We start from the raw sequence: 23,053 nt of genomic DNA on the forward strand, positions 1-23,053 counted from the left end.
GCCTCTCCCAGTAGAAGGTACCAGGAGAGACAAGTACTGGCTACCACATATTATTATCATCATCAGCATTAAAGTCACAGGTGTCAAACTCCAGTCCTCAAGGGCCGCTGTCCTGCAGTTTTTAGATGTGCCACAGGTACAAAACACTGGAATGAAATGGCTTAATTACCTCCTCCTTGTGTAGATCAGTTCTCCAGAGCCTTGCTAACGACCTAATTATTCTATTCAGGTGTGGTGTAGCAGAGGCACATCTAAAAGTTGCAGGACTGCAGCCCTTGAGGACTGGAGTTTGACACCCCTGATCAAAGTGGTTCTGAAAGAACAGCTAAAACTCGAGCAGTGGAAACTGGTAGCTTTCAGCAGCAAGATTTAAAAATTTTAATATTTGCTAAAAACGTTGGATTTTATGCAGAACACTGCAATTCTTTTTGCAAAGCAGGAGGCATCTGTTGTAAAAAGTAGAGCTATAAACTAATAATGGAGAAAGAGATTTCTTTTCCCCAAATCTTGCCATGACTCAAGTTAGGATGTGCTCCACCATGTTTGATGAAGTCTGGCTTAATACCAACAAGGAAGGGCATCTTCCTCAATATTTTAATAAAGACCGTATTTGCATGCTGTACAATAACCAAGTGTTAAACTGTGAACCTTCAGCGCTCTGCTTTTGTATTTGACATTCAGGTTTTTCATCGCACCAACAGAAAGTCATTAACAAAAAACGATCTGCAGCACCAGCGAGTCAATTCGGAACATTGAAGCTAACAGGAACAGCAACGTCAATCAATTTTTTTCACCTGCCTCTACTAATCACAATTACACCCGTTTAATCCAAGATTCTGAAAAATTATCTTTGCTGAAACACCAGATGACATTCGTGTATGAAGGAAATACAAAATAACTGTTCACATGTGTTGCAGTAAAACAGAACGCAGGTTCTATAAGACTCCAGTTGAACCTTTGTGTCATGAATGCTGTGTATTTCTGCCAGAGGGGAGGAGAAATGAACACTGCTCCAAAGTGCTACAACAGATACGACCCATACCTGACCTGTACTTACTACCAATAGTATGCAAATACGTTGTTAGTATGCAAATGTAGTCTGCGGAAGATATGAATAGGCAAACACTGAGCCAATGATTCTTACATGATGATATCTCAGCCCAAGGCAGAATCACAGGCATTTTCAACTAACAGGCCAATATTAGAGTCTGTTTCTCAGTAATTTAAGATAAAACAAAATTATACGTTTAAAGATTTAACAACAAGAAAACTGACCTGCATCTAGAAGCAGTAGTTTCCACTTAAGAGGGTTTTGTTTTCAGTTGTTTTTTTTAAGGTTTTGTTGGCTCTAGTGGCCTTTATTTGATAGTTAATTGACAGGAAAGTGGGTAATGAGAGAAGGGAAAGACATGCGGCAAAGGTCGCCAGGCCGGGAATCGAACCTGCGATGGCCACGTCGAGGACTAAGGCCTCCCATATATGGATTGTGCTTAACCCCTGCGCCACCACAGCACACCCCTTCAGTTGTTTAAATATTATTATCCCAGGGTTTGTTTAACCTTAAAACAATCATTTGCATGACCCAATTTATTTATAAATTGAACACAATTATAGAAAACAGATTTAATTGACAACTCCGATACTGTAGATCTATGTGTTGACTTTTCAAAAAGCTGATTATTAAACTGCCCATTTACAGAGTGAAGTTTTCATGAAAACGGATCACAACTCTGGTTCTGATTCACATTTTAGATGTTTTAGGAATGTGCCGATTAGGCTTTTATTTGTTTTCTCTTAGTTCTGACCTGCCAAATTGGGATTTTCTCATTTTAGTCCAACAAAAAGTAAACATTAATCAAGAATACTGAAAGTGTTCTTGGATCAAGTCGAAAATGAAGAAACAACCTTTGCGTTAACAGACTGAGAACAACGTGAATTTTAATTTTGATGTAACTAATAAAATAATAAAATGTTCATTATTATTATAAGATGTTTCAATCCGAGTTTATTGGCCCATTTTGATTACCAGTGGATTGATCGATGAATCGCTAGTTAAATTTGTATTGGGGAAAAAAATTGTTTGGAGGAAATGGAAACTGATATTTGTTGATCAAGATGTTAAAAAGCTAAAATAGCATCCCTCACAAGCAGTTTGGTCCTAGTGAGGACATTTCTCCAATGCCACCTTGTGCATGTAATGAATATCAAACTTGCTTATAAAAGGTCACACTGCAAAAATCCCTTGAGATAACTAAATGAAATATGTGCCTCTTATTGGAAAATCAGCAAGGGGTTGTAATTAGTAAACTTTTAGCTTGATCTGCCCTCACCAGTAATTGGAAGGTCAGGAAAAAACATATCTATTTTTTTTTTTTTGCCCCACCCAAGTGCAACCAGTTTGCTTTTACAATAACTCGCTTCTTTGTGGACGTTCAACAATTTAGAGTAAAACACAGAGAAACAAAAAGTTGTAAAAACAGAAACTGTTATTTCCACTATATATGTCCAGGCATGTCCACTATTGACTGAGGGTCCAAGAGACAGCGAGGCTTTTAGAAGATAATAGGGTGGCTGAATGGATTACAGCAAAGTTGCTCCGTTTCCTCCAGTAGAGTCTGTTATGAGACTTGCTGGATATGTTTGGAAATATCAGCTTTATAGTAGGAATCTACATTAGTGTGTCTAGACACACTACTTGTTCTAGTCGCTAATATAAATAGCTAAAGACTGCTTAAAATGTAAACTCCAGAATAATAGAGCTTTTGTTTTAAACACCAAAAAGACAAAAACAGTGTAAATAATTTGACCACTGACACGAGAAGGCTAAGTCAGAAGTCAAGATTATTCTTCTTAATATATAACGGGTCAATGTTCTACAAAAATCAGTGTTCAAAAATCAACCACAAAACTGACCATTGCTTCTGTATTCACTAGCTTTCAAATCTAATTATGATTTAACATTTATTTTTAACGAGATTCAAAATAACAGTGTCATACATTACTCCAGGTCAAGGGTGTTCATAGTATGACCCAGCAGCTATTTGTGGCACAAGAACTGATTTTTTTTTTTTTCCTTGTTCCCCCTGACCACAATTCAAGAATAAATAAAACATTAGGACAAAACAATGACTTTTAAATTAAAATATACTTATAAAAATACAAAAAAAGTTATATTTTCCAAGCTTTCTGTTTTCCTTCAAATTTTCTTTGTCGTTGACTAATTTGTCATTGACTTGGTAAAAACAAACACATATACAGTATATATATATATATATATATATATATATATATATATATATATATATATATAGATATAGATATATTTATATATATATGGTGATAGTTCTTAAAAATTATATATTTTTGGCCTGCAGGTACCTTTGACTGGACAATTTTGATCCCATGTGACAAAACGTTTCAACACTCCCGCTCTATCTGGACAACTACAGTCCCATAACAACACTGTGACAACAGTGTTTGGCTGTAAATGGGTCAGTCCAGGTTAAACATTAGTAGGTTTTAGTGTCATGTATTGATAGATTCAATCTGTCCATGTTTATATACATAAACATTATGAACTGTCTGTCAGAAGCTTCCCTTTCACACTAAGATACAAAAGAAATATACAAATAGGCAAACTTAAGAAGAAGTTGTTTTATTTATATAGCACTTTTTCAGCAACAAGGCAGTTCAAACCTAGGAAATGTACACATGTAGCTGGGTCTTTATTAAGACAAATATCTCTGCTGCATCGTTTAACATATAAATATGTACACACATGATCAGTTTCAGAAAAGTTTTCATCCCCATGAATCCCCATAATCTGCACCCGAACGTTGATTTAAACATGCCACACCCACAGGGGGCAGTGTAGCGCAAAGCTAAAACCTATGTCAGCCAATCAGACAGCTTCAAAACTAAAACGACTTCCTAGTAGGAACTAAACATGATGACAGGAGGTTCATTTGTATGGACAGACATATAAAGATGTATAGGTTGAACTACTTTTAAATAGTGTATTAGAATATAAAGTCAATAAAATACAAGACGATGTTGATTGGGAATCATGTCAAAGCAAACATGCCGATATATCCGTGCATTATTTGTCACAGACTGTAATGCACGGGACCCTAAATCTCTGTTTTCCCATGTTCACACAAAGAGGGAGTTTTCTCAAAACTCCAGTTTGGTCAGAGTTTTTATTCATAATTATTTTTAGAGATATTAAACGAATAAATGCATTAAAATTCTTTTTGTTTTCCGAGACATCCAGCTACATGTGGACTACGCCTTAGAGACGACGCAGAGGCCGTCTTGAATTCCTTACTTCCCAAAATAATTCAAGCTAATCATCACTGCAACTACTTTAATGCGCCTGATTAAACACAGGTCATAGTTCGTAACCGCAGCTCCAGAAATGCCCAATAAAGCCAGGAGGATGGAGACTTCCCTTCCACTGAGCAACAAAAACACTTGACCACGGTAGCCAGGGGAATCTGACCACTTTCTGAGGTTTCCAGCAATTTGTAGGTCACAAAGCTCTCTTTGACCGCTGGTGTAGAGTGTAAGTCACTGCCACTTGCAGGTCAGTCTAGCACTGGCCCACACACACACACACACACACACTTCAAGCAACTTTACTGGTTATTTAAAGTCAACCAGATTTAAAGTCATTTGGAAGAGTTTTGAAATGTCTGGCAAAAGCTCGCAGGATCCAGCAAAGTCTTCAAATATTGATACCATCTCCCTGCTCTGTGCAGGCTTGAAACATGTGCATCCTTAGAGGAGTTTGACCCGCAGTAGGAGATGTTTAAGGACTCCATTCGCATGTTTGGGGATGGGAGGATCATTGCTCCCGATGCCCTCCCATCCTTCATGAGACCTTCGATGAAAATTTTATGTGTGGCGTCGATGTGCATGGTTGTCCGTGTGTGTGTTTGCCTGTGTGTGTGTGTTGTATAAGGGGCTGCTTGTGCATGCACCTGGCCTGCTGCATTATTAAAGTTTGCAAGCTGGCTCACTGAAAAGCAGGAGAAGTTTGAGGAGACGAGCCACTCCAGGAGCAAAAAGAAGGAGAAAGATTCACCTCCTGCAGGACAAACGAAGCAGCAGACCGAGTTTACAAGTTAACGCAAAGAGCAGAGGAAAGCGCGGCGCCCTTTGACCTCCCCGTCCCGCCTCTCTCCCTCAAAACTTCTAGGATGGGAGACATCGGCGCGCAAATGCATTCGCTTCCACAGAGAGTGAAATTTCCCTGGTGTGCACCATCAGTACATCTGACACCTTGCCCGGGGCTCGCGACAAAACCCCCTCTTTAAACATGGATGAGTCTGCCCACCACATCTTCCTCCTCTTCTTCTTCTCCTCCATCTCTCTCTCTCAACTCTTGACGCAAGGCTGAGAGCAGCTGCTTCGGTCAGTCTCAATAATTCAACAGCAATGTGAGGGATGAGGACCGAGGTGCAGCAGATGAAGAAAGAGATGAGGAAGAGCTTTGAGAAAACAAAAGAGGTGCCTGTTGATCTAAACTCAGGTTCTGTCCCGGTGTGATTGCAACTGCATTAAAAAAAAAGTTCAGTCCAACAAAGTTTTAACACCGACCAAATAGGATGACATCAAGGGAGGCTCACCCAGGTCAGTGGCCCCTGATTGGCCCGCTAATGCACGGGGTGACTATTGAACTGATATTTAAGGTCAATCTGGAAGCGATCTGTCTTGTTGAAGTGTTGAGCAGGGGAGCTGCGTGCGTCTTCTGGGCGAGACTGAGGCATGCAGACAAAGAGGCTCAGAGGGGGCTGCAGCTTCCCTTGCAAAGACCCCACCGATCAGCGCCTATTCCGGGCAGCAGCGTGGGTCGCTTTCGCTGCCGGGGGGGGGGGGGGGGGGGGGGGGGGTTAGATCTGCACGGAGCGGGGTACAAAAGTTACAAAGCGCCGCTCCGCTTTTGCACGAAGAGTCGCCGAAAACACGCGTGCATCCAACGCAGCCCGAGCGGCCAGCAGACTCGCGACCCCTGCGCGAACAAGCCACGAACACGGCTGGTGTGTGACAAAGCTGCCCACCCCCACCCCCGCAAAACAGCTGTATCCTATTTTTACCGAGAGCAGACACGCATATACACGCAAAAAGGCAATCGGATACAATGCCAAATGCGCAGCTACAATAAATCCAAATGCATTGTTCCCCCATGGTGGGGGGGCTGAGGAGAAAGGAAGAAACTCGAGTGGGATCCCCCCCCACTTCCATGCTCCTTATTGGATATTTAAAGCACACACGCGTGTAAAGAAGAGGGGGGAAAAAGTGGCGCAACTTTAGCAGCCGCTTTGGGTTGAACATGAGCAACAAAACAATTAAACACAAGAGTGAAACTGGCTGCAGCTAGCTGCTGGGGCTAACTTAGCAGACATGCCTGCAAGTTGGAGGATGCTACAGAAGAAGAGGCAAGAAAAGGCAACAACACACACAGGAGAAGTGGCAAAAACACACGCAGCACGGCTTCACTGGCAAGAAACAAAAGAAAAGTTAAAGTTACAAACTTGTGCATGAGTCTGAAGTTGCTGAACTGCTTCGACATCAGTTAGCAAGTTTAGCCACCTAGCACACTCCTCTCTCTTTACTGGGGTTTGCTGTTGTGACACTGCGATAATTTACTCACTTTTCTCTCGCTTGGCTATCGGAGGGAACCACAGCTCCTTTACCCTTGCCGTACATCTTGGAGGCTGTTCTCACACTTTATTTTATCCCACTCGACACCTGTCAAAGAAAGCAACCAGGAAAACCTACTATCTCCATAGCTACCCAGTTAGTGTTGTCTCTCTATCTCTCCCTTCCTTACGCTCTCTTTGCTCCGGTTTCCTTTTCTTTTTTTTTTTTCTACATCCCCAACATTGCCCACAAATCAGGCAGGGTTTCAGCCGGAGAGGGGAACTTGAAACAGTCCAGTGGTGGAGCTTTTTTTTTTTTTTTTTTTTTTCAATCGCTGTTCCTGGATTCAGCTCACGCCCCCCCTGTTGTGAGACGGTGGGGGCTTCTTAAAGGCACAGTGTCCAAGTTTGTACAGACTTCGCTCAAGTTCAAGTTCTATTCTTCAGGCCTTCGTGCAACTTTTCCTTTTTTTTTTTTTCATCTACAGCACCACACTGTTGTATTTAACTACTACTATTATGTTTAATTATTCTAAACAGTAGAATGTACTATATATATGTTACTAACAGGAAATAATGGATGGCTTTGGTCATATTTGTGCACCCTAAACAATAATTAACCACCTTCAATTTACAATGTACCTAATAAATTAACTCAAAGCTAAATCCTGATGCTCACAGACCCAACCAGCTCCAGGCTGAATGAGGCCCAAGGCAGAATATAGTTTGGGGCCCACCACCCACAACAGCTCCACTGACCTCCTGATCAGATTATATTGCACATTTTTATTGCATTTGAAAGTACTACATTTTATTATTTTTTTTAAACGTGTATTTAAGAGAGAAAAGAAAATTAAGCAACGATTATCAATATTTATTTATTTTGGTTTCTTTTCTTTAAACGTATTTCCTTCACTCTGATCACTCTCTCTCTCTCTCAAGTGATTACAGGATCACTCTAACTATTTAGGCCAAACATTAGGTGAATTTTTATATTTTTAAGTCAATGCCTACAAGAATTTGCAGGTGCTAATTAACACAAGTTTCAATCGATGAAATCAACTAATTTATTCGCTACATAGAAACTTAAAAACATGAACCCAGCTTATATTAGGTCACAACCCCTGGCCCCCCAAAAAAGATTGAGATTTTGATAAAACCGTTTTTAGTGTGCTTTCACTAGATTGTTTTTGCTCCCCTTTCTGGTCCCTAAGCTTCCTGTACTTTACATTTCATAGTGATTATTAATTTGTGTCCACCAGATGGACAATTCAAACCGGCATTGGAAAGTAATAATTTATTGCTTATTGCTTTACTGTTGTAAGGAAATGTGCACATGTGGATTCAACACATATTAACAGCAGAAGGTCAGTTATTTTGGCTTGATCAGGGGTCATTCTCAATGAGAGTCAAGTCAGCCCAAATGGGAATCAGAGCTACAATGAAAGGAAAAGGCTCTAATGGGCATGCGGTAGAAAATAATTTACAATTCAATTAGATTGCATGTGAAATTTGAAGATATGTTTCATATAGCTCCAAAATTCCCTCATTAAACTGCTCACAATCATTATGAGCTGCTCAGATGGCTTCATTTTCTGCAGGTTTACATTTAAATCCTGCCAGCACTTCTTGATTTGAACTTTAAACATAAATGTTTGCACTGTAACAGATTTTGGTGTCACAATTCCAGCTCTTAGCAGGTTGATTTTGAAAGGTGCCAGGTGTTGTTTTTTTTGTTTTTTTTACATCTTGCTTTCAATCTAAACTATGAACATGCAAGACTTGAAAGAAAAAAAGTGACATAAGTCTATTTAAATCGACTTTTTGGAGTACAAACATGCTCTTCTGTTTGAGTAGAGAAACACAAATAGTCACATTTAACAGATATAAGGGACGGCGCAGATGTAACTCGTGCACTTTGCTGTTGTCCAGGTGTGGTGCCGGCTCTTGACGGCTAAGTTTAATTGTGTGTCATGTCCCTTTAAGAGTATGTGGAGAGCTCTTTGTAGAGTTTGTGTGTCCGTGTGTGTGTGTGTGTATATATATGTGTGTGTGTGTGTGTGTGTGTGTATATGTAAGGCAGGGACAGGCAGCGCTCTGTTTTTGTGCTACTTGCTGTGGGAAGGGCACAGCTGACTGTCTGTCTGCACGCACGCCCTGTGTGTATATGTGCTTGGACATGCACATGTATTTCTGTCTGCAAGAGAGAGAGAGAGAGAAAGAAAGAGAAAAAGAGGGAGAGCGAAAGACAGAATATATTTCTGCATATGCGCTAAAGCCTTCTACTATAAGAGGGTACAAACACCTGCTCTCGCAAGCAGACATTTTCATAAAAGAATAGAGGAACAAAAGAGATAGAAAAGGAGCGAGGGGCATCATTTTGTAAAGGATCGACATTTTCCCAATAATCTTGTTTATATAACAAATAAGTGCACAGATGACCTCAGTTATGGAACAGATATACTTTAAACAGAGTAGGATTTTACGACTTCCTATGCGCCACTATAACATGATGTATATTCTAATTTGTACTGAGTCCAAAGTGGGGAACAGTTGTACAATGTCGCTGGCTGAAGTTTTTTGTTTTATCTTCTAAGTTACAGAAAATTATTTGGATTTTACGTTGAGCACAAAGATAACACACCCATCCTTTATTTTTAAAAATCGGAGTAATTGGCTTAATAAACATAGACAGTAAGGTAGATATCATTTTAAAAGGGCATTAGTATGTGCTCTCCAGCCACAATAGTATCATCTTATAGAACAATCAAGTCACTATAATATGTTCATTTGTTATAAAAATGCTGCACATATCAAATAGGGCTTAAAATAAATTTTAATTCACAATTTAAGACTATAAAATAGCTCGTGTAATGAACTCAGCAGATGTGGGTTTCCACCAGGTGTTTGCTAATTGCTGCTGGCCAGTGTGAAGGAACGGAGTGAGGACGTTGCGTTGGAGGAAGTTGCGTTGGAGCGGTGCTCTGTAATGCAAAAACATGGCTTGGAAACGGCAGCTACGAAGAGGCGGCAAAGGCGGCGCTTGGTCTCCCCAGACGTTTTGCACAGCTGGATGGTTGCCGTGGAGATTAGAAGCTTTCTCAAACTTGCGTGAAATTGTCAAAGCGACATGACGTAAAGGTAAAAAAAAAAAAAAAGCAGATTTTACGTAATGTCTCCCCTTTGAAGAGTACATGTAAAAGTATACATACTGCCGTTAAAAAAGGGTTTTGTGCTGTAAAAATTGAGACCATGATAAATCATTTTTTAAAACTTTGTGACATTTATTCAAAACAAATAAACTGATAAAAGACAAACCTGTTGGGTGGTTATGATGTTAAAAATTAAAAAAAAAAATGCAATAACCTGGTTGAGAAATCTGAGCTGCCCTGGGCAGAGAGCCGTATAGTCCATGTCAAAAATGACAACTGAATGCAAAAACCTAACATTTATTTGTTTTTACTAACCTAAAAGCATAAATAAACTGAAAATAAATATTTTAAGTGTTCATTGTTATCACACAGATTAAATGCTATCTTTCTATCTGGAAGTAATTATAAGATGTTTGGATATTAGCTAATTGCATGAATCACTTATCAGTATCAATGTATAATTTCAAACAATTTCCACAGTTTAAAGTCCTTATAATGAAATGATAGACACTGTGCCAGAGAGAAAGAGTTTTCTGACACATCTGCACTGCTGGTTAGATGTTTGAAAAAAGGCTTCTAGACTTTTTGTAGCTTATATGAGGGACATGTCCAGCTGTTTGGCAACCCTCCCCATTATAAATATCGTGATTCTGAAGTTTTCTCTGTGCAGAGTGCTGCTTTGGAGCCGCTTGTTGCTGCACACTACCACTCAGCTGGCTGAAAGAAGACTCCTACACATTACCCTGTCTTACAAGACAGAGACATTTGGTTACTTATATTTCCAGTCATTAACAGGCAGGATCATTTAAAAACTGCAGAATTGCCACCCCTCAGTCCTACTAAGGTAAAACTGTTTTATTCTTATTTAATTTTAGCAGCAGTAGGGATTGTATTTTAGTATACATTTCTGTTTTAAAAATGTGAAACCTTTGTATTTCTAATAAAACCTATCGTGAAAATTATGCTATATTAGAATAGCCACCATATTGGATCTTATATACACTCTATAATAATTTGTAAGTCTATTCTTTATACTATTTACCTTTCTCACCAAGACTTACATGAACTATTTGTGATTTTCTTTTTACTGTTTCTATTAAAAAGCTTAAATTCAGCTGACTCTGCTGTGGACAAAAAAGCAGAGAAAGAAGAAGAGATAGTGCACCCCTGTGTTTTAAGCCCTAGATCACAAACTCTATCACTGTCTTATCATAGCACCACTATTGATCCAAGAACCCAATAATTCCTGGGAACACTGGCTCTTCGTCTTTTGCACAGAGTTGAGATAAGCAAGGACATTGTGTGCTCTCTCTGTCTCTGCTTTTTCTGTTACATAAAGACACAGACAGGGATGTTAGCATTTTGTCCCCTTGGCGTCCATTTGATTTCAAAATTTTCCATTTCGTCCATTGTTTCTTGTTTCTCTCACTCTGTGCCATTTTGTACATCTTCCCCATCTATATCTAGCTGGTGCATTCCACGAAAATAATGTGGTTTTGAATTGTTAAATAAATAAATAAATAAAATCAGCACAATAAGTTTACAGAAAAATGTTTTTTTTCTATAAGATATGCAAATCCCAGCTTGCTTTCTGTCTGCATGAAGTTTACATGTTCTACACATACTCTGACTGAGTTCAACTGGTTTCTCTATTGCCCTGTAAGGACTAGCACTCCATAAGATGCACTTTGTTTTAAGTTGAGTGAAATCAGATAAATATTAATAAAGTACTATGGTGCATTAAAGGGAAAATTAAAACTCTTCTATTTTCTTGTTTGAATCAACCACCAATCAACCTCAAGCATATTTTTTTTGTTAATCTTTGTTAGAGTTAAGTGTTGAATTCAAACAAAGTTTACAGAAATAACCTTGGATGTGTACCTGTAAATAAAATTACATTTTATACCACCTAGAAAATCAAGTCAAGTCAAAGTCAAGTTTATTTGTGTAGCACATTTCAGCAAGAAAGCAGTTCAAAATGCTTTACAACATAAATACTGTATGTAATAACCAATGTCAAGTATTGAAAAAATGATAGAACAGAGAACAGCAAAACACAACACTGGTGCATGAATTGTTAAGTGTAAAACCTAGCATATTTTTTTCTGTAATACATTCATAAAAAACTGTACAAATTAATTTTTTTTAAAAACTGTCAGTTACATAAAATGTAACCAATCCAAAAAAGCCCCCAGATCAGAACAAGAAAAAAAATGAAACAGAAAAGCGAGAAGACAGCGCATCAATATCAAGGTGCCAATGCTAAAACAAATACACAAGCTAAAAGGACCAAATTTATGTGATGCTTTTCAAGTCTTAATGACCACCCAGAGCACTTTGGACTATCGGTCCAGATTCACACTCAAAAAATAATAAAAAAATTCATACAGCAATAACCAAATTGGTAGGCGACTTGGTGCCTTGGGCCACGTCAATATGCGAGGACAGCAAGCTGAAATCAAACCCACAACTTTTCAATTGCAAGACAATTACTCTACACACTTCGCCAGAATTGCCCATAAAATGCCTTGCATACCTTCAAACCACCCTGAACAATTATGACAAATGCTGACCATAAAGTCTGAATACTGTGGTTAAATAATGGCCCAGGCAAAGTTTTTTTTTCCCCAATCTGTTCAGTTTTAGTGAGCATGTGCAAGCTGGTGCCTTAGTGTCCTGGTTTCAGCTGACAATAAGAGCACCAGGTCTGATCTTCTGCTGTTGCAGCCCATCTGGGTTCAACATGTGTAATTAGAGACTGTATTCTGCATACCTTGGTTGTAGTGAATGGTTCTTGAGCTACGTGTATGAAGCTTCGTGTTTGACTGAACATGTCAGCTTGGACGGCAAGTTCTTTTAAATCTCCTTAATACCCGAGTCAGATGCTTGGTTTGAACTTTAGCAGGTTGCCTCAGTTCGTTGAGTTGCAGCGAAATGATTGGCTGATTCCTCGTTTGTAATAAAAATCCGTTGAACAAGTGGACAGAACAAAGTAGTAGCAGAGATGGAAAGAGTAGAAAACTAACCAACTCCAGTAAAAGTGAAGTTTAATAATAATAACAAAAATCTTAAATACTAGTAAAGTTACCAGTGTAAAATGTTACTCCAATAAAAGCAGAAAACTCATTAAAATTTTTCTCTTGTACACTTTACTTTGTTTTTTGTGAGCGGAAGAAAGATATGCTTGTGGTTTTCACAAAAGAAACAAGAATATATTGTTCTCAAACTGTTCCAATTAAGGATTACCTTATTAAATAAAAGTGCAACACAAAATAAAACATGTTAGCATATAAAACCGTGAATATTTCAATGGGAAATAAATTTCTCATGTCTTTCGTATCCATCTCAGCATCTTTCTGCCACACCAAACCTACTCCAACCTTCACTACAGCTACGGAGCTACTCTCTGGTGTTCGTCTTCCTCAGAAACTGGCGTTTCTGACCTTCATCCAGTCATTTTGTCCAAACTTATTCGCCGTCCCTCCTTTCTAATAGTTTTAAATAACTCACTCCAAAAGAAGCACTTGATCCTCTGATTTCAGCTTTAGTCAAAAGAAATTATTGGTAAAAGATGAAACTGATATTTACATTTGTTGTTGAAATTTTATTCAGAATGTTTACATGGTCACAGTATTTAATATACACCAAACTAAGTCTGCACTGGATGATAAAGTTGATGCCTTTCTTATAGTTAATTAGACTGGTCCAGTTTAACTAAGTAAAAATTAAACTTAATTAAACTTAAACTTCCTTTTCATCATGCAGGAGTCCAGGCTTTCAAAAACGTGTATTAGCCGCATTTCACTCAAAGCGAGTGAAAAAAGAAGCATCTTGTAGACAGGAAATTATAGTAGTTACTTTCCGCCCCTGGTCTGTCGTCATGGTCACATCAGCAAAGTGTTATCTCCAGAAATCACATGTATTAATCTGAAAACTGGCTTCATTACTGTGGATATCATTTCCTTTTCGAAACTTTTGCATTAACACAGTTTCTGCAATTTCATAAATAATCGTTCCGTTGTTGTGAAAGTTGGCAGCAACGGTGTCAACATCACCAACACCAAAATTTAGAAGAAGATTCTCAGTAGCGCCAACAGACTTTCTCGCCCAGTCACGGTTGTAGCTCGTGTTTATTGACTTTTGTTTCAGTCAATAACTTCTTCATGTTGTATTTAAAGGGTAACAGTTTGACTTCTGCTCCACAGAGTAAAAATCTTCACTATAGAAAGTGTTTCTTTATATATATATATATCTTTTTCTTAATGAAAACTCAGTTTGCATATGGATGCTTTTTAAAAATTCCCGTGTCCCGTGTGGACACGGTCAAAACTGCTCATTTCAGGCTAAGTGATTGAGAGAAGCCATCCAGTCTCTGGTTAGCAACCATTCTCTTACATGAAAATGTTTCAGATTCGAAAAGTAAAATTAATCAGGCTTACAAATATGTTTGAATATTTTCTGTAAAAGCCTTTGTTTCAGTAATGCTGTGTCTTGCCATTCAAATTTTAGTTATTCCAACATCATCATCTTTGTCCACCTCTTCTTTTATTTCTGACATGCTGTCATCCTCTTAGTTCTCCTCATTCACCCATCCATCCCCATCTCTTACTTTTTTCTCCCTCCTCTTCTCCTCTGCAGTCATTTCAGGCTCTCCAAGTGTCTTTCCCCCCCCCCCCCCCCCCCCCCCCCCCCCCCCCCCCGACATTTTCTAATTCTCTTCCCCTGCATCATCACCTGCTTGTCACTCCTTTGCATCTCCTCCGCTGTCATTGGATATTCTCGGTCTCTCTTCTTCTTCTTCTACTACCTCTCTCGTACGTTTGTGTGCCGCTCATTCTCTCCTCCCTCGCCTACACCCTTCCTCCTTGTCTTCCCACCTTGCTTCCTCCAGCTTCTCTTTCCACCGCGACTCATTTCGTGCTCTATCTCTGCTCCCCTCAACTACGCCAGAGAGCCATTCAGGACAGACATTCATCAGCGGCCTGAGATGATAGATGCTGCTCACCACAGCTCCAGCAGCCAGTTAGCCCCAGGTGATGCCTTATGCATACAGATATCACCTGGCTGCCTGTAGTCTCCTCGCTCGTCCAAGATCGACAAAACACACAAAATACTCCTCAAGTTCACACTTTGTCCTGCCTGGTGTGTTTGCGACCAACTACCGAGCAGAAATGAGAAGTTTAATACATGTACAAATGTAATGATAAGCATAATTCGACTTTAATAAAGTGTATAAATGTGAAAGGGGTGGATTCATCTGTGTACATATGGGCGTATTGAGATTGTTAGGTATGCAAATTCCAGGGGAGTTAGGTTAATTGGGTCTGAAAAAGAGGTGGGTGTGTCTCTCTCCACTATGACGGGCTTATTTACATAGCAAAGCTGTAATTACCCTAACGAAGCCCCCCCATCCTATCAGCGAGAGTGTATACACACACACACACACACACCCCATACACACATGCACGCACAATCCCATACACATGTGCAGTCCCCAAACAGGTTGGAGCTCAATCATGTCAAACCTGTATTTTTCATCACTCCAGCTTCCTCTCAGAAGCCTTCAATTCGCATGTTCAGTTTCTAAATGAATGGCGTCTTTTGGCATGCCAATCAGCTGGGTTTGTTGGGACGTCTCTATCGGAGCTCACTGGCTTCTTACAGAGACGTGGGACTCCTTCCAGCACTTTGGAGCCGCTTCCTTCCTTCTCCTCGTGCGCGAGCTTTTGTAAAAACAGGCTTTCCCTTTGTGAGGTCGGGCAAGGAGAAATTCTTTTACCCCGAAGAAGGTCAGGCGGTCCCGTCCCTCCTGACATTGTCTGAGAGGCGGGGGCACTTCATCACAGGACCGGCACAGAACAACGGACGTCCACACTTGACTCTCGCGAAAACAATCCGAATTTATTGGATGTTTTCGGAGACGACCAAAAGAAATAAACGGAGGAACCCTGAGAGAAACATTCTAAAGTCTGCTGCTTGTTGCTTATACTAGGATTTTGATGTGTCTGTATGTAATTATTGTTTCATACAAAAGGTTTGAAATACAGTATGGAACATAAATAACATGTAGATCTCTAAAACTCTAGAAACAGATGCAGATCTTTTTGTCCCCGTGCCATTTCATATCCTTGCAGCCACAGTCACTTTGGATATTTCGGACTGACAATGCATCAGTTCATTGCAGCTAGGATTACATTTCAAACTTGCTTTGACGCACAATAATTCAAAGGTGTCTTCCATATTCTTTTCCATGGGGAAAAGGGGTTTTGGGACTCCAATAATACCAGCAAGAAGTTGCTTAGACTTCTAGAAAGTTATCATAAAAGAAAAAAGTAAACCATTCCTCACTTTATGTTATGTACCTCATGTGGAAGGTTTTCTGGACCATCAAAAACTTCATGGAGAGTCAGATTGCATCCATAGAGACTGTACCCTTTAGAGTGTAGCTAATCAATGGTGTTACCAGTGTGAGTAAAGGGATGGTAAAGAACCCTCTACCTGAAAGAGGCAGTAAGTTTAATAACAGGACAATAATAGGAGTTTCAACGTTTTTTTTCTCTGATGAATCTTGCTTCGAATTATTTCAGACATCTAAAACTCACCTAGCAAGAGGAGCAAAGGTCATTGAGAGATCTTACAATTGTCCTTATTTTATAGTCTCTTCTCATGGCTTGTAGTCACGAACTTACCCGTTGGTTATTGTGCAAGAACGCAGCGACTTCAGTGTACGTTAGGAAAGCAGGATGAAAGGAGATAAGAGCTGAAAAGCAGCCAAGCAATGCCTTTTTGAGAACCAGGCATTTCACATCATTTATAGAAGATATGAGATCAGTGACATGAGAAAAATAACATCTCTACATGCCCTGTAATAAACTTTATTTTGAATGTTAATACAACAAAGTGATCAATCCATGTGCGTAGATTTTGCTCTAAATAGTAATTATATAAAAACAAATACTAGGCCTTAGTCTCGAAGCGTCTTACCAGCTCCAAGAAGAAAACAACGAAGGTGTAGTTTTTTAAGGTAGCAATTATTGAATGACAATTTCTAAGAAATTTCAATGTAGTATTAAGACTGGATGAACACTGGATACCTAGAGAGAGGAATAAATACAAAGAAGAAGAAGAAAAGAAGTGTCGCAGAGTTCTTAAAATCTATAATATAATGTTTTTTGAAGTTTGGTATGGTGACTTTTTCATTTTTATTCTGATTTCAGATTCCTGATTCCTTGTTGTTTGTCTTTCCATCTTGAAATTACGACCTCTGAGAAGGAACATTTACGTTTTCATTGACAAAAACACAGCAAAGTCAAAAATCCCAGGTCCTGCTCTAACCATTGTTTTTAAATATTTGTCACTTGGAAAACTCTAGGAAAACTTATGCATGAATATCCAATGCTCTATCAGCATTCAGTGTGTGGTTCTAAATGGTCAAGTAGTTATTTGTTGAATGAATTATAAAATAGGTAATCAGTTATGGCTACTCCAAGCCTGCCGAATGCTCATGATTTTTCACTGAGGCAGACTGAGCATCTGCATAGCTTAGCCAAACATGGGAAAAAAAGTGGTGTCTTTTCTGCAATGTTTAAGTAGAACTTATTGGACTCAGTGTTTCCATTACAATGTAGCACAAAGGTTCAGCATCAACCTCATGTTTTTATGTGGAAAGAGAATGTCATTTGTTCAATGCCTAAATAATAACACCTTAACAATAACTGCAACCTTTTGACTTGGCTGCAGCTGTTTTTTCTTTAAAAAAAAAAAAATAAATAAAAAACTCAAATAACCCCAGAATGTGAGAGAAACATATTCAGAAATAAGAACCTTGGCATCATTGACTTCATAATTATCTGAAGGGCTGTTTAATAAGATGAACCAAAAAAAAACCCACACATAATCTTTATCTCACAGCATGCAGACAGCTACAGAAGACATTCCTATAATACAAATTCCCTCTATCATTACTGTTTAAAAGGTATTTTTGAGTAAATACTGCGTTCTCCATCCACAGCATTTCTCCATTATGTGTTACTGGATGAAAAGGTTAAATAAATGCAGATTTTGGAAAAAAAGAAAGAAAAAAAAAGTCAAAGTTTTTGATGGTCTGAACTCTCACCAATTAACAACAATACAACAATACTCTGAACAATATTTCTCACATGTAGGAGCAAACAGCTGAGCTAACTGGGCTGTCAGTGAGCGTCCAATGCACTGTGAACCAGTTAAATGTCTGTCTGATTTCTCTACTAGAGAAGCAAACACAATAACTTTCATTGCATTATGACTTTGTCCATTTTAACAATAATTATCATGACTGTCAAAATTAACGCAGACATGAACATCGATCCCAAAAAGCTCAAGGTAGTTACAGACTTTGACTGTAACAATGCAACTGAAAGTTTTTTTCTTAAACTTAATGTAGTTTTTCCAACACCTGTACATGATAAAATGGTGAGTTTTAATTGTTCAACCCTGTTGGACTCCATTTTTATTCACAAGCTGGTCTTCCCCTTGTGCTGGGGCATCACTGCCAAAACTTCCAGCCTGCAATAAAACTCAGAGCTGATCAGATAAGAGCGGATAAAGACCTGGGCGGAAAAAACCTCGTCTTTGGAGTCAGCCTCCAACAAAGACACATCAGCTCTGCACACGTTTCCTACGAACCTGCTGGACATAAAAAGAGGACTTTTAAAACCTTCGAACTTTAAAAAGCTGTCTGCATAACCAACTTTAAGTTAATTTGATCAACAATTTCAATTAATGATTGATTGATTATTAATTATAATGTAGTAATTGCATAAGCAAGATGGTGATGTGAATTCTAATTCCAAACATTTTTGGTGCCACCATGTCAGGTTGGCACAAGATCCCTCTGAATCAAATTCTCTCAAAGAAGACGATATCAGGAATACTTGATGTAGTCAATCCGGACCTGATAGCTGCCTGGTGAGCTTGAGATTGAACACTTCTAACACCCGGACTGTGTGTTAAAATATTGCTGAGTCAAAATAACAGTCCACAAACTTCAGGGAAAATAACCTTCCTTTGGAGAAACAGGGAAAAGTATTCAAAACGACAGCAAAGGCACTCAGCGGCCACCGACGTTTTAGTTGCCACAGCAAGACCCATACCAAATGGTAACCGAACTCCAGGACCTACACCACGACTGACCCAAAGAGCACAGGAACAGTCAACTCTATTTTACTTTAAACTATATAAAAATCCCATAGCGGTTTTGCCAGTCCTGGTCTGTGGCCTGATGTAGCAAGACTGGAACTTTTCAGGCCAACTTGAGGAGGAGGGTTGAAGAATACTCTGAAAAGCAAAATCTGCTGACACTGAAGCCAGGCTGAGGTTTAATAATGCTCTGGCACTGTTTTACTTTGGCTGGCGCAGGAAATCTGAAGCATGCAGCATAATAAATTTAGTCAATCATCAAGAAAATTTGAGAAAAAAAAATACCTGTGTGCGGTTTGTGATGATATTTAAAGGGGATCTGCTATGTAAAATGTTGTCTTTTTGTACATTTTTTACTTCCATTTGGGTCTTTGTTGCTTCTAGAAATATTTCAAGCACTAATAAAAAAAACATCCAACTAAATGTTTTGTTGATGTCCAGAAATGAGACTTTTCATTATAAAGTAACAATTGCTGGGTGCTACACCGTTACCTAGCAACCTCAGCCAGCCCCGACAATCACCTAGCAACCCATGCCGAGCTCCAGCACATTTGGTCAGCTGGTTTTACTGCTGTATGCTGTACAATAGCTGCAAAAAACATTTTTTTTGATGTTGGCTGCACGTCAAGACCACGAAAGATACATAATTAAATAGAACAAAAAAAACAAAAAACAGATAACTCATAAAGGTGCAGATGAGTATTGCACCTTTACCTTTGCACTGAATATTGACTTATTATTCAGAAACTGCTTATTTAGATGTACAGCTGTACAACTGTGTCTGTTTGTAGCCATGTTCATGTGCATAAAGTGTAAACTTAAAGTTGGAGGCGTGACCAGCAGCAGCTTATTTGCATAAAAGTGAAAGAGTTCTAAAACAGCTCATTGTGGAAGAAGCTCAAAATAGGCAGAACTAACCAGGTAAAAATCTCATAATGTGAGAATGATTTAAAAAAAAAAAAATTATTACGTTTTGCATATCCTACAGCATGACATGTGCTAACTTGTTCAAACAAGCATAATTTGTCACCTTTAAGGTTTGGCATCATTGGATCTTCAAAACAGGACAGTTATTCTCAGCACACCTTAAAGTCACAAAGCATCAGAAGTCCTGAAAGATGCTATCAGATCATCAAACCAATTTTAATATCAGACAAGAATAACCTGAGTAAATAATAAAAGCAGTTTTGAAATGACGATTTCATCTTTTTCATGGAAAAAGCTATCCAAACCAAACTAAACCTGTGAGAAAATTCAACTGCCTCCCTTGTTAAATCATGAACCCACTTTGATTAACCAGATATTTTAACCTTTAGCACAAGCCCGCTCGGGTTCTGCAGTAGTAATGATCTAAAGCACACGAGGAAATTCACCTCAAAATTAATTTTTTTTTACTGGACTCCATAACAAAGGCCATACGCTCCTGCAAAGTGTGGAAAACAGAGCTGGGAGTGTTATGATTTCACTGCGGCTCACCATTAGCATCCACCATGGATTGCTTGTTGAATATTAGCGACCATTTGAAAAACAATTAAATCTGGACACTCAAACATGGCAACAACCCCAAACATCTCTGTAAATTCACTAAGGACTGGCTGAGAATTACGAAATAGAAAGTTCTGGGGCTTAGTCAAAGCCCAGATTTTGACTTCATTGAGATACTGGGGGGTTGCTAGAACGGTGGTGCACATGCAAGAGACCACAGAGACACCAAACAGCTGAAAAGTGAGGAGTGGCGCAAATATTCCTCAATCTGACGTCAGGGATAGATTTGATTGAAAGAACTGAACACTAATCCATCCGTGGTGATGCAGCTTATTGTTTTTGATGTTTTTCCTCTGATAGATGTGATTTGTTTTCAAGTTGCAAGGGACAAAGCAAGTTGTGTCAAATGTTTATAAGTTTTCGAGTTACAAAAAAATTCTCACTTTTTACGTCACAGAACCTGGTCTTCTTATAACATTCCTGTCTTTAATATATCCACTAAATCTATCAGGCTGTCAATTGATACCACAGACCCAACAAACTGCGATGGCAGATTATTAGAATGTGTGTTGTCCCATTGCCACGTTCGGGATCTGCCCTTCCCGCTTTCTGCACTTCCTACTCCAACAGGAATTTAATCTTTTAAGCCATCGTTGTTTTTCCTCTCCCCTATTTTTACTGCTGTTGCTGCTGCTTGGAAGACCACAGACTGCCTCTGTATGCTGATGCCCCGCTCCCACCACCCCCTCCTCCTGCTCTGAGCCTGTCTCTCTGTTTTCTTCTGTATCTCTATTTGTCTAACTCTCACGCTCACATCTCTCTCCCTCTCTTTCTCTTCCTCCTGTCCTCATCTCCTCCTCTTCTTCTTTCTCCTGCACTTCTTCTTCTCTCTCCTGCTTCTCCACAGCCCTCCTGCTGCCCCCACCCCCAACATGCACGTCCACTTTTTCTCTCTCTTTCTGTCTCTCTCCCTCTGTTTCTCTCCCTCCTGACTGCCAATCTGCTGTTTCGTTGCTCTGCTGTACGTGCCACAGATTCAGATGGCAGTCAAATGGTAGACTGAGACAAACACGGAGACACATGCATGCAATTACAGTCTCACACAGACTCACACACGCAAATGCATATGCAGATGGGCGACGCACGAGGAGAGACTTAAAACATCTGTGTAAAGACACAAACCTGCACACATCTGCGCGCTCACCCCGTCCTTTACACTCAAGTATTTTAAGGCAGAAACAACGGAGAAAACACGAGAACAAAGGCATAAGTGGAAAATAAATAATTCAAACATTTATTACAGCAGAATAAAATACTGGCAAAAAGTAAATATTTCTGACAGCGACGTCAACATTTTTTTTTTTTTTTTTTTGCGTCGGCTGTTTGTGCGTTAAGGTGAAAGGGAGAAAAGCAAGCACAAGAGGAAAAAGAAAGACAGGACGGGTAGAGACGGGAGGGGGGCGGCAGAGCGGGAGAAGCGGAGAGGAAGGAGGTCAGCCGGAGCTTATGAAACATTTTTTAACCTAACCCGGCCTATTTCTGACAGGGCAGATACTGTGGACTCACAGTGAGACACACAAGTTCCCATGGTTGACGACAACATGCCTTCAGGGAGCGACACGGAAATATGCACGCGAAAAGCAAAGATTCACACTGTAACCAGAACACAGAGGAAGTTAGCATTTTATGTAGCATGAAAGGACTGTTTGGAAACTCAAAGTGAGGAAATGTGGCTGAAACAGTTTTGCTTCACCTGGTGCCCTTATGTAACAATGCTTGTGTAACCGTAATATCAACTCATATGTGTATGTATACGAGCCGCTGTAATGTCACAAAGACGTAAACAGATCTGAATACAGCAGTCAGTGAGCTGACATTGAGCCGAGCAGAGATTTAAATTTAATTTCACATCATGTACATACACCTATTTATACATTTATATTAAATAAAGGATATTTGTTCATGATGTTATGCCCAAGTTTAATGAAAATTGAAGAGCAGGCTGAAAAGCCAAATTTAATTCCCCAAACGTTCCACTTTTGGTTTGAGATTCTACCTAGCAGATATCCTGACTGGTGGAGTCAAAAGGCTTTTTGAATTATATATGTTTTAAATAATTTCATTCATTTTTTACTCTTGTTTTTGAGAGGGACGTTTTGCATTTGGGTGTTATAATGAAAGCCGTACTTTTCCTTAAAATGACGCGGGGTGGACTTAAAAAGATCTAAAAGTGAGACTTTGAGAAATTACTGAACTTTTTTTTTAACCATTTATGTGAGATTTATCTTGTACAACTCAGTATAAAAAACAAACAAACAAACAAAATGTTTGTGAAGCCAAATGTAACTTCTATAATCTGGTTGTATGAGCATCCATACCCCTAAAGTAATATTTTAGTAAACCACATTTATTTGCAAGGCTACCTTTCTTACTTTTCAAGTAACAAAGGATTTTTTTTTTCAGAGAATCCACTCTGCACCCCAATGAGTCCTGCTGCCTTATAAATATTCATAACTCTTAAACTATTTCCACATTTTGTCACATTACAATCAGAAACCTCATAATATTTGATGGAGGTTTTATGTTATCTGATAA

General features: G+C 39.1%; 1 protein-coding gene across 3 annotated transcripts in view; it reads right to left on the reverse strand.

Moving 5' to 3' along the window:
• LOC116708867 (single-stranded DNA-binding protein 3) overlaps nt 1-6,933 on the reverse strand; it is a 46,751-nt gene extending 39,818 nt beyond the window's left edge. For all 3 annotated transcript variants that reach the window (XM_032546952.1, XM_032546951.1, XM_032546949.1), the window contains exon 1: nt 6,656-6,933. In XM_032546952.1, the coding sequence (XP_032402843.1) occupies nt 6,656-6,711 (56 nt within the window). In that variant the 5' untranslated portion in view covers nt 6,712-6,933. The remainder of the gene's footprint in view (nt 1-6,655) is intronic.
• Nucleotides 6,934-23,053: the final 16,120 nt, after the last annotated feature.

The sequence above is a fragment of the Xiphophorus hellerii genome, chromosome 19, assembly GCF_003331165.1.
Source record: "Xiphophorus hellerii strain 12219 chromosome 19, Xiphophorus_hellerii-4.1, whole genome shotgun sequence".
In the NCBI taxonomy this organism is placed as follows: Eukaryota; Metazoa; Chordata; class Actinopteri; order Cyprinodontiformes; family Poeciliidae; genus Xiphophorus; species Xiphophorus hellerii.